Source organism: Tachypleus tridentatus, chromosome 13 (assembly GCF_004210375.1).
Source record: "Tachypleus tridentatus isolate NWPU-2018 chromosome 13, ASM421037v1, whole genome shotgun sequence".
In the NCBI taxonomy this organism is placed as follows: Eukaryota; Metazoa; Arthropoda; class Merostomata; order Xiphosura; family Limulidae; genus Tachypleus; species Tachypleus tridentatus.
Genome location: NC_134837.1, coordinates 151,875,455 through 151,889,182, shown reverse-complemented (window position 1 = coordinate 151,889,182; position 13,728 = coordinate 151,875,455). Strand labels below are relative to the sequence as shown.

Here is a 13,728-nt window from a genome sequence, read left to right as displayed (position 1 = left end):
AAACGTTCAGATGCTTTTATCATAAATAAAGGTTTTTAAACACACATACCAAAGTTAATACATCAGATAAAGCATGGCTACCATCCTAAGAAAGAGCTATTTATACCATCGCTAATAATGTCCCGATCTTCGTGCAATTTCTACGTATCAGCCACACATGCAAGTTTTTCTCGAAAACTACTCTTACGTAAATTTTTCTCTACTGTTCGAATATCGCATATGTTTTAATATAGCTTAAACGGTTGTGATATCATATTTTACGTGTGTGTAGTTTTTATAGCTAAGCTACATCGAGCTAACTACTGAGTCCACCGAAGGGAATCGAAGCCCTGATTTTAGCATTCTAAATCCGTAGACTTACCGTTATACCAACGGTGGACACATGTTACATATCTATCTTAGAAATAAGTCACTTGTCACACATTTAAAATACACGAAACTCTCATAGGTTTTCAGTAGTGTGCTGCACTCAGTTAATATTAACGTCTCATCAGGGCAAGCTACTAACAAGCGAGGGTAAAAGAATGGTAAGGTACTTATCCTAATGGATAAAATGGAGAAAACGATTCGAACGTCAGTGGAACAATGCTGATATATTTGTTTTATGGCTGCCCACTTCCTCAACAATATTAGTGAACGTTCATTGATTTTAATCTGTGATGTTATTGTTTTAAAGAGTTACATAATCTAGTTTCTTTCTGAACTCCCCTCGTAGCAATTTATTTCTTTGTGAGAATTATAGTATGGACGATTTACAATGTTCCTAATATTCATGAGATTGGCGTAGATTGAGCAACATAAAAAAATAAAATGCGTTATACTGTTTAAAGCAAATAGGTCGTTGTATTTCGTTCACGTAATGTAGACGTTAGGTGTTGTAAGTTATTAGGTAAAAACATATTAACGTAGCGTGTTCATTATTGTCTTGGACTCTCCATACGAAAGAATACTGGGAATTGTAGTGCTCTACGTTACTCTGTCATGCATAATTTATAAACAAAACTTTCAAATTGAAGGCGATCTGCTAAAGTTATGTACTCTTCTAACGTAGATTCTCATACCAAAGTTACAACGTTACCATACATTGCTTACTATCAGTACGATATTACAGTGTGTTTACAGAAAGTTTAAATGTTCATTGGTAATATTGGTAAGATGAAGTACACATTTCACTAGAACCACAAGAAAAATTATTCCTTAATAATACATTTTAACACAAGTACGGTGTCGTACACCATCCACCAGCATGTATTACTACAGTATAATATACACTAGTATTACAATACTACACACTTTAGATGAGACTGATGTTGTACATTGTTCACTGAAACTGTTTGGAATGTTCAGTGTAATATTTTAATACATTCTTAACACAACTACGATGCTGTAAACAGCTTACATCAAGTACTAGTGTACAAAGTTCACCAATAAAATTATAAATATTTAAAATAAATAATGATTTTGTGCACACTTCATTAGAATTACTAATGTAAAAGAAGCAGCAATAATTCAGATATAATTAGGAACAAACATATGATGTTCTAGGCTGTCAGAACTACTTAGTGCAGAATATTCATCAGTAGTAGACTAGAAGATTTTAACAAAAGTAAGCTGATATACACTGTCCATTTAATGTAGAATATCCACAAGTTGTAGACTACTACAATTTAACAAGTGTGCTGTTAAACACTGTCTACTTAGTATAGAATATTCACCAGTAGTAGACTAGTACATTGTAACAAAATTATGCTGTTATACACTGTCTATTTGGTACAGAATATTCACCAGCAACAGACAAGTTCATTTTAACAATAATGCTCCTACACACTGTCTATTTAGTGAAAAAAATTGTAGTAGACTAGTCAGTAGTAGACTAGTACATTTTTACAAAAGTATACTGTTATATACTGTCTATTTACTGTAGAACATTTACCAGTAGTAGATTAATACATTTTATAAAACGTATGCTGTTATACATTGCCTATTTATTGTATAATATTCACCAATAGTAGACTAGTTCAATTTAACAAAAGTATGATGCTATACACTGCCTATTTATTGTATAATATTCACCAGTAGTAGACTAGTAGATTTTAACAAAAGCATTCTGTTACACACTGTCTATTTAGAGTAGAATATTCACCAGTAGTGGACTAGTTCATTTAAACAAAAGTATGCTGCTATACACTGTCTATTTAATGTAGAATATTTCACGCATAGTAGAATAGTATATTTTAAGAAAAACAAGCTGTTATACACTGTTCATATAGTGTAGAATATTCACCAGTAGTAGACTAGTTTAATTTAAGAAAGGAATGCAGTTACACACTGTCTGTATAGAGTATTCACAAGTACTAGACTAGCTCATTCTAAATAAAATAAGTGGTTATACATTGACTGTTTAGTGTAGAATATTCACCAGTAGTGACTAGCTCATTTTAGCAAAAGTATGTTGTAATAATACACTGTCTGTTTAATGTATAATATTCACCAGTAGTAGACTAGTTCATTTTAACAAAAATAAACTGTTATACACTGTATGTTTAATGTAGAAAATTCACCAGTAGTAGACTAGCTCATTTTAACAAAATTATGTTGTAACAAACTGTCTGTTTAGTGTAGAATAGTCATCAGTAGTAGACTAGTATATTTTAACAAATGTTTGCTGTTATACACTATCTATTTAGTGTAGAATATTCACCACTAGTTCATTTTCACAATAGTATGCTGTTATAGACCATTTAGAGAAAAAAATTGTCAATAGTAGACTACTACATTTTGAAAACAAATACTGTTATACACTGTCAATTAAGTTTACAATATTCGTCAGTAGTAGACTAGTACAGTTAAATAAAAATAAGCTGTTATGCACTGTCTATTTAGAGTAGAATATTAACTAGTAGTAGACTAGTTCATTTTAACAAAAGTATGCTGTTATATACTATTTAGTGTAGAAAATTCACCAGTAGTAGTCTAGTACATTTTAACCAAAGTATCGTGTTACACATTGTCTATTTAGTGTAGAATATTTGTCACACGTAGACTAGTTCCTTTTAAGAGAAGTAACACTCTCGTAGATTATATATTTAGTACATAATATTCACTAGTAGGAGACAAGTATATATCAACATAAGTATGCTGTTATACACTATCTATTTAGTATAGAATATTCACCAGTTCTAGACAAGCTCATTTTAACTAAAACAAGCTATTATACACTCTCTATTTGGGGTAGAGTATTCATCAGTAGTAGAACAATACCTTTAAACAAAATGATGCTGTTATACACTGTATAACACTATAGTGTAGAATATTCAGCAGCAGTAGAATAATACATTTTATAAAAAGTTTCCTGTTACACACTGTCTGTTTAATGTAGAATATTTGCTAGAAGTAGACTACTACATTTTAACAAAAGTATGCTGTTACACAGTCCATTTACTGTAGAATATTCACCAGCAGTAGACTAGTTCATTTCAAAAAAGTATGCTGTTCACTGTCTATTTAACCTAGAATATTAGTCAGAAGTAGAATATTACATATTAACAAAAGTGTACTGTTAAACACAGTCTAGTTAGAATGGAATATTCACCAGTAGTAGACTAGAACATTTTAACAAATGTATGCTGTTCTACACTGTCTATTTAGTTTAGAATATTTCTCAGAAATAGACTAGTTCATTATAACAAAAATATGCTGTTCTACACTGTCTATTTGGTGTAGAATATTCATCAGCAGTAGACAAGTTAATTTGAACAATAGTATGCTCTAATATACTGTATATTTAGTGAAAAAATTGTCAGTGGTAGACTAGTATACGTTAAGAAAAGTATGCTGTTACACACTGTGTATTTACTGTAGAACATTCACCAATAGTATATTAATACATTCTATCAAAAGTATGCTGTTATACACTGCATATTTATTGTAGAACATTCACCAGTAGTAGCCTAGTTAATTTTCAAAAAAGTATGCTGTTATACACTGTCCATTTAATGTAGAAAATTCACCAGGAGTAGTGTAGTTCATTTTAACCAAAGTAAAATGTTATACACTGTCTATTTATTACATAATATTTAACAGTAATAGACTAGTACATTTTAACAAAAACAAGCTGTTGTTCACTGTCTATTTAATGTAGAATATTTACAAGTACTAGAGTACTTCATTTTGAGAAAAGAATGCTGTTATACATTGTCTATTTAGAGTATATTTGCCAGTAGAATACTAGTTCATTTTAAAAAAAGTTTGCTGTTATACACTGTCTACTTAGTGCAGAATATTCACCAGAAGCATACTAGTTCATTTTGAGAAAAGAATGCTGTTATACATTGTCTATTTAGTGTAGAATATTTGCCAATAGCAGATTAGTACATTTTATCAAAAGTACTCTGTTATACACTATCCATTTAGAGCAAAATATTCACCAGTACTAAATTAGTTGATTTTAACAAAATGATGCTGTTATACACTGTCTATTTAGTGTAGAATATTCACCAGTAGTGGACTAGTTCATTTTAACAAAAGTATGCTGTCATATGCTGTCTGTTTAGTGTAGAATAGTCATCAGTTGTAGACAAGTTCATTTTAACAAAAATATGATACTTTCACTCTCTATTAAACTATACAGTTTAGCACAAATACAATATTGTACACTGTTTAATATATTTACAAGAGTAGAATTTAATCTTATATGTTGTATACTGTTCACTAAAATGACTAGAGAAGAATATTTATCAGTAATGCATTATTCAATTTAGCATATGTAATATGTTATTTACTGTTCCCTAGAATTTAATCTAATAATACATTTGATGTTTTCCCTCGGTGGGCTCAGCATATAGCCCGATGTGGTTTTGTTATAAGAAAACACCCACACATTTGATCTCAAGTATGTTGTATACTGTTCACTTGTATTCTTGGAGTAGAATTTACTAATTTATTTTATCACAAGCGCGATGTTATAAACTGTTTGTCAGAATGACTACAGTATTAATAATGCTATTTTACATTTTTATCACAAGCACGATGTACACTGACTGTTTTCAAGAAGTGTAGAGTTATGAAATAATTTTGTAGTACACTTTTTTTACCGCCGGTAATATCTTGTAAGTTATTCACTGGGATCTATATAGTTAAACATTTACTAATTATATTAGTCTAACCCTAATTACTGTAAGCATGTTGATTAAAACCGCTCATTGAGTGAGTGTTTACACGTTATTCATAATATGTTCTGTCATAGTATATTAACAGCTAGTATTCCATAGAACGATAAATACACACGTTAGAAAGTTGGTTTTAAAGAACTGCCCTAAAAGTCTTTCATTTTATCCATATTGTTCACGGGAATTGTTATTCTAACAACTGTTGACATAACTGATGGATTACAAAGATCGTGTATAAAACGCCAAAAAAGAGAAAGAAAGAAAAACACCTTAAAAGGAACCAACGGAAGAGAAACAAAATTTTCGCTTCACAAACAACATGTACATCTATTACGAGAAGAAGAGACAATGAACAACATATCCGGAATAACGCGACACATATTTTTGTTGTTGTTTTAAATTTTAAGTCTGTGACAACTGTTCGAGTAGATATCGAACGAACAATATCACATACTGGATATAACTTAAACCTCAGCTGCAAGCTAAGAAGCTGATTAACTAACAAAAGAAATTTAGCAGTCGACTCACTTTATAAGAAGTGAGTTGTACTGATTCTAAAACCACATTATAATTAGTATTTCTCTCTCACTAAAGATTGTTTCTACTCATTATCTGTCATTCGAGTCTATAATTTCTGGAAGTATATATTTGAATACTATGCTTCTACTATTATTTCAATGTAATAATAGTCTAAAATGAGAACAAATGATTTGGTTCAGAAAGAGTAATATAATGGTTGTGGTCTTGGTGGGTAAATACTTAAACACAATGTTTTGATTACCTTTGTTATTTATCATACTTGAGTGAAATGTTACTCTGGTGTGTGTGCGTGCATTAAACTTCCTATGCTATAGACTTTATAAACCGCTACTGCATTCTTTACATTACTACCAAAGATCTATCGAAAGTACTCGAAACCGCAGTCCTCAACAGCCAGAGACATCAAACTTGAAAGCAAACAAAAACCTGCAACCCTACTTTAAGCAAATGTTATTTTTTAGAGTATGTTTATGTGAAGGGGACGGAAAATATATTTTACAAATTTTCAATATTATTTGCATCATTAAATTAAACAAATATATTATGTAGGTACTTTAAAGTTTGATAAATCAAATGCCTTATTGTGTCATGTGTGGGAAATATTAAAATTAGTACTCGTATTAGCAAGATAGTCTGTTACCTAAACAAAAATTATTGGTTAACATCACACTAAATATCGTCTGAATTTGATAAACACACGGTGAAGGGTCGAGTTAGAAATATAACAGTTGTGCGCCTTGAGTTCTAGTCTCCTCTCAGAAGTTGGAAGCAGCAGTATTCATTAAACCTGTATTTCTCACGAGAATGCTACATGAATCACTAGAGCTCCATTTTCCAGTCTAATTGGCCGAACGGTGACACAAAAGCATAATACGGAGGGGTACAGACACAAAGCCAGATTGCTATGTGAAAATACTAGAACGTAAAGGCCTGACAGCAGAGTCTTGTTGAAGACCCAGTAAAGTCTATCCTGCCCTTTTCCTTCTTAACTGGGATACCTACCTCCTCCTGTGACCATTCTCTGTGATCTTGGCAGTCTGCCCACTTCCATAGGAGTCGTTTCTGGTGTGAAACTGTGAAAATGTATTAGAATGTTTCAGAGAGATGAATGATTTCCCATTACTAAACAGAGTCAGCAACATTCATATCAAGTGTTACAGCATTTCAAGGACTTTTTCTGTGACTTCTGTGATTCAAAACGAACGATTTATTTATGATATGTGAATTTTCCATTATTGCAGCACACAAACCTATTTCATTAAAACAACGAGTGTTACATGTTGGACAGATAACAAAACACAAAATATTGTCTTGTTAACTCAAAACTTCTCCCACTCTCTTTTCAGTATACATTTACTGTTTATCTACTAATATCTGTTATCAAGAAAGCAAATGGGAGCGAGTTGGTCCTATAGCGGTGTTCCTGATTTCGGAGTTAGCGAACCGGGTTTAAATCCTTGCATGCCACAAAATATGCAGCTGTGGCTGCATTATAAGAGTGACAGTCAATCCTTTAGCGTGGGTGGTGGGTAGCTGCTGTCTTCTTTCTGGTCAGTAATACGAAATTAGAGCAGATGGGCAGTGTTGTCTGAGTAGTTTTGCCTTAAATACAAATGTTGACAATGATCTTTGTGGTTAAAATAGATACTAAGTAACGAGTATGATTCACTTCAATGCTGACCAAAAAGCGTCAGCATTTTGTACTTGGATTAAAATTTTACACTAAGAAGTGAAAAACCTGTGTCTGTTTTCATTGGTTAATATTGTTAAAAAAACACATTTTTATACGTTTTATAAAAGCTTCGCGAGCCACGAAAAAATCACTGACTGTACAAAAACATCTGTTCTCTTAATTAAAAGAGATATATTTTAAGATTATAAACACAACAATACTTTCTAAGATTCATGTATATGTTGAAACAGCAAGATTAAAAATAAGGCATAGTAAGTTACGCATGAATTTATTTATAGCTAATAACACTATGTAACAATTTTTTGTTTTTACTTTTTCTTGTTCCTGGGCAGAAAGTGTTATTTCCCAATTGCTTATGCCTAAAGTAAATGTAAAAGACCTATTTTTTTCTCCATACTTGGCTTTTGTGACCTGGGAGTGTATAAAGAAAACATGATAGAAGTCTACAGGGGCGTAGACTTTTTACACCCGATGGAGGGGATAATTTTTGCAACCACTTATGTGGACGTTTCAATTTGCAAATTGGTAATCTCTAATTACGTGAACCTGAAAGCTGTAAACATGCAGTCACAGAATAATCTTGTTGCCACGATACTTGCATTTATACTTAGGCCTACTGACTGATACTTACGAACTATCGCTTAGATCGAAAAGCTTAGAAGCACGTCTATATTAAAGAAATATAGCCTACATCTAGGCCTAATTATGTAATTCGATTGGTAAGAACACGAGAATCACAAGAACAAACACACAATTTGTAGGCCTGTGATGTAATAAAACAATTTAACAGACCAAACTGTAGGGGGGGATGATTGTATGCACCATACCCTCACCTAAAATGAAGGGGTGATGTATACCTCCCATCCCCCCAGGATCTACGCCCCTGATTGGAAGACTATATTTGGGGGCTGATACGTGAAAGTGATTTACATTACAGTCGCAAATCTCCAAAAACTACTCACTTCCAAACATTTTTGTTCATTTTTGTATAACTTTAGTGTAAATCTTAATTCATATGTTCTTTTATTCAGACCTTATGTAAATGAAAACGTGCAAATTTGCCCATTTTAAACATAGAAAATAGGTTAACTTCTAAATTTCATTATCCAGGTTACAAAAGCAAAGTTTGAATGGAATAATGGCCATTTTCTGTAGTTTTACAACATAAGCAATTAAGAAATAACACATACTATCCAGGAACAAAATATGTGTTACATAGTGTAATTTATACTGCAATCTCTGACTCGAATTTTAAATAAATACGTACGTAAAATCCCAAACATATGTTTTAAACTACGGATTTAAATTGATAACTGAAAACGAAATCGTTATATGAGAAAAAAGATGTGTACAAATGATATAAAAACAAATGGAAAAAGGAAATTTCAGTATCAAGTATACAATGCCTTCTTGGTATTTATTATATATAACATACAGAAACATGCCCTTTAGCTACCATATAGTTTTTCACTATCAAGTATAAAGTGTTTCCTTGATATTTATTATACGTAATATCAGTAACAACACGTTTTAACTTCCATATAACCATTTAATTCTAGTACATAATCCCCTTGGCTGTTTTTTTTTTTTTTATATATGTTATGCAGTAACAAGGCCTATAGCTAGAATGTGGTATATTTACTTTAAACTGTTACACAGAAGTCAGGTATGCTTTATTATACAATTAACAGATTTGAGACTTGAAAGAGGAATACATTCTTTCGGAGGTTCAGGAGTCTAGCACCCCTGAAAGTTCTCGAATCCCTGTAAAGCGAAAATGTGAACTGGTGTTGATTTGACTGTAGCTTTACACACGTACATTAAAAGCGTAAAACCAATATTCTATTTTCAGGTTCGTCTAATATTTTTTGGGAAGATAAATGCCCGCCCCACTTCACAACTGGAGTCCGTGGAGGGTTATCGCTTTATTCAGACAGCCTGCTTATTCGGCGTCATTACTTTATGACACTTTCATTATTTGAAAGAGTTATACAGATTAAATAGTTCACAACATTGTGAGGCTGAGCATGCAATTTCTTCACAGTCTCGTTGTTACATCGCCCTCTAGCGTTCAAACTCATTCAATGTTCAGAATAAAAAACTGTAATTAACATCGTAAAATTAATCTTCACAATTAATATCGACTGTACCTTTGCCGTAAGGTAACCTTTTGGAACGTAATAATGCTTATACACAAATATCTTCGCAGACAGCATAACTAATGTTTTCCAACACGAAGTGGATGTGATGAGAAAAATAAATTATCCTAGACAGATATTGGAACTAGCAGATGGTGGTGCTTTATCACTTTCTAATTCATGCCAGATAATTGTTTTCCATCGGGTTCTATTAATACGCTTATAATTTGTGTGAGTTTGTACTTCATTGACAATAGTATACACCAACAACAACATGCAGACAATGGCCTTGGAATGTGCACGCCACTCCACAGTGCCATTACAGCTTACCTTCAAAACTCAGAACAGATACCCCATTGTTTGCACTGCCCTATGTTTATCAAGCTTAAACAAAACAAAAGCCAACAATAAGCTCATAGCAATATGATTTTGGAATTATATTCAAAATAAGAAGGACCATATATGAAGATAAGTCATATGTTCTGTACGTGGCCGAAACATTCAAATATATTAATAATATGAGCTGTTGAGGCCAATTTAATGAAATAAAATACAAAAGGCTACGACCTTCGTTTTCGTTCGTCCTCACAAACAGTGCCCGAGGATGGACTACATATTCACGGTTAGTTCTACGAGTACATTAAATGCTGCCTCTACTGCGCAAGTCCAGTTCATTAGTTGCACGTTTCAGCATCAACCTCATCCTAATTTTGTTACACACACAAAAGGCTTTTCTTGACTCAATTATTTTAAAACACACACACACTTATATATGTTTCGGGTGCTTTTCAACATATTTTCTTGTATTAGCAGCTTCAGTATTTGATGGAATAACTGCCTTCCAAATATTAATGACAACATAAATGTGAATTTAAACAACAATCAATCGCATATATTAAACAGTTGTATTTTTCTTTTTCGTCCATGTTTTGTTGAAAAAAAACAAAACAACTTAATTGTCAGTGTCCATGAAGTAATAACAAGTTCTTTTACCATTTTGTTTTAAACCTAGAATTGTATTTACAACCTCCAGTGAACTAGAATATTTATATAGCGATATAATTGATAAAAATATCAACACTCTATGTGCACTTATTTTTCAGACAGTTTATCAACAATCACATAAAGTTTACCGTTTTTGTTTGATTTTTTTCACTCTTCAGATTGATTTAATTCTCTATGTGTACTTATTACATGATAAAAAATGAAATGTAAACACTTTAACCTTACTCTCTAAGTTTGTAAAACATACTACAAAATTCTGTAACAACACACTTTGGAAAGAAAGGGTCGTGTTTTACTGCTGGGACATATTTCAAAAGAACACTGGCCCACGTTGGTGTTAATCACACATCAATCGTATTTGTATCGCTTGCCATTAACTGTTGCTTTACATCTGGTGGTATGAGCCGCCACTCCTCTTGCAAAACAGCAACATATACTCTTACGATTCAGAAGCCTGTCTTTCAAGTGACTTTCATAAACGCTTTCGAGCAGATAAGTTGAATTCAAAACGTTTGTTTTTAAATGATCAAAGCTAATTGTGACGTTTTTGGTCTCAAGTCATTGTCGGATGAGGCATACGCTAAGGCATGGTGTACCATTACGCTGAAATAATTACAGTCCCATAGAATTTAATCAATGCAGGCAGACCAACGTTTTCCTGATTCAACAAAACGACATTACTTATATAGTTTCTGTAAATATTACTTATTGGTTATGTCCAGAGGAACTGATACACTATAATACTTCCCGCCATTCTTCAGGGAACTGACAACACAGGCTTACCCAAAGCGTTATCATTCGACAAAGCTTCATCCCTCAAAAACAAACAATAAGTCGCCAAATTCATAGCCCCAAATGACAGATTTTAACTGGTGTTTGCGTTATTAAAATTTCTATTCGTAATGCAACCGGGACAGAGTTTCTACCTATGTTGTGTTAAAGAAGTTTCTGATGATTCCTGGTTATATTTTAGTCCTCTACGGGGAATAAAATATATACATTAAACTATCACTGATAGATAGAAATTACTACTAGACCTCACTACAGGATTTCGGATTTAGCTACGATTTGAAACACTTTACCACATTAAGATTTCTTAAACAACTATTACATAAAGTTACCTTGTATCCATACGTATAAAACCAAGACATACTATCTTTTACATATAATTTTACCCCCCAGTAGCACAGTTGGATGTCTGCGGACTTATACTAATAAAAACCGGGTTTTGATAGCCGTGGTGGGCAAAGCACAGATAGCCCTTTGTGTAGTCTGTGCAAAACTAACAAAAACACATAACTACATAATCATCCTTGTTTCAACTCATAAGTTCTTTGAATTGAGAAGATATTAAAATAGCCTCAAATACCATAAAAGTACACCATTTTAAGTAGAAGTTATAAAGGATTTCCCAAGGAGGAATACCCCCAAAACCTTCAAGTATGGTTTCGGAAGTCGTTTCCCTCTTGTTTCAAAAGTAACACTATGTCTCCTCTATAGATTTCCGTTTATATCCCTCTACACATACACTCTGCATCGTTTGTAAATTAACTGATACGTTAATAGGAACCTATTTAAGTTTTAATATTTTCATTATTATCATTTTATTATATTAATATCACTACGTAGTTTGAATTAATTATGCTAATTAAGGGTTTATTTTAAACTTGTAGTTGTGGAGAGTGTTCAACAACATATGAAACTGTCACATTGCGCCAAAACGATCGAACAAGGGCATTAATACGAAGCCAGCTACTGCAAACGAGACGGTGAACTATAAACCAGGTAACGGGAACGAGACAAAGGAAGTCACTGTCAGCGTATCGTTTTTGAAGGGCAAGTCGATTATACCTTAAGCCTAGAACTTACCTGTCTGTACTAGGGGATCGGTCTAATCGTGGTCGGCGCTCCCCAAACACTCTGACCCCTGAATGGTGACCCTCCGATCTCAGTGGTAAGGTGCTTTTTAACATATTAAATCCCTCGGAGAAACCTAACTTTGCTTGAACTTTTTCACTGACATCATTCAGGCGCACGAAACAATCAGTAAACTCTCCTTCAAATTTACCAATATAGAGTTTAGAATTATCCCCGCAGGAATACCGTTGCTTTAACAAACCGTTCTTGCGGGACATTCCAAAAACATGGAAACCGCCTTCACTGCCGGTCTTAACCTTCCTTTCCACGCCGCTTGTCTCCTCCAAGCACCCACAGGCCGCCATCTTGCACGCGCATGCATTCACACTCACTCTCACACAGGGACGTCACTGCATCTGTAGGCAAGGCCATGACGTCATAGTATAAACACCCAGTTCAAACATACGCGATAGCACGTGACTGGTCGGAAAAAAGAAAAGTTTGAATTGGACTTGCTTATCCTGTTGAACTATTATATAAACTTTACCCTAGCTTCCTTATGTTTTAGTCGAAGCAGGATCACATGAAAACTTCTTATCTCAAAATTATAGAGGAAGTTGTGAAAGTCTTGTGATTTCCAATCCAGTCACACAGAAACATAGTTTTGAAATAATAGTTTACATTTAATATGGAAATTTAAAATATATTTTTCTTATACAATAAAAACAAGTAAAGGTTTAGAAATAATGCAACTTCGAACAATTCTAAACCTTGATTCATACAACACATTCGTCTTAAGGGGGGGGGGAGCTATGGCCCATTGTCACTGAACTAGGACCCACAAAAACTATGCACTATTGAACTATACAATACTGCCCCTCTGCTTTGGAGAGAGAGGCTTAGGGCTTGAGAAAATAAATATCATTCTTACCAAAGCAGCTTTTAGGAACACTAGGGGTTCTCATTTCCGTTGTAGCACCGGAAACTCATGAACTCCAGCACTAATCTTGAATATGCCTGCTACATCCAATTGGTTGTCCTGTCTTACAAGATTATGCGCACTGACATGCTTGACAAAAACAGATGCACTATAGCAATAGCAACAGTTACAAACACATTTAAGCAAACATTTACAGCTGTTGCCTTGATGCGTGTATAATTAAACTCGCATATGTTATTGATAAATCTTTAAAGTGTTTTAAACCTTAAATTTTGGATTTCGAAGAGGCTCTGCATACCTTATCTTTTAACTTTTGTACACACATATATTTTCGATAAAGTATCAGTTAATTTCGTAACTCTGAAAATTCCTGTGTAAATGTATTGT

At 33.3% G+C, this 13,728-nt stretch overlaps 1 protein-coding gene across 4 annotated transcripts in view; it reads right to left on the bottom strand.

Annotated features, from left to right (window-relative positions):
* The window catches only part of LOC143241044 (zinc finger protein aebp2-like), a 102,609-nt gene extending 89,392 nt beyond the window's left edge, over nucleotides 1–13,217 (bottom strand). Inside the window, exon 1 of one of the 4 annotated variants that reach the window (XM_076484507.1) lies at nucleotides 12,414–13,217. In XM_076484507.1, coding sequence (XP_076340622.1) covers nucleotides 12,414–12,766 — 353 coding nt within the window. In that variant the 5' untranslated portion in view covers nucleotides 12,767–13,217. The remainder of the gene's footprint in view (nucleotides 1–12,413) is intronic. The other 3 variants (XM_076484509.1, XM_076484505.1, XM_076484508.1) reach the window with 3 other exon arrangements.
* Nucleotides 13,218–13,728: the final 511 nt, after the last annotated feature.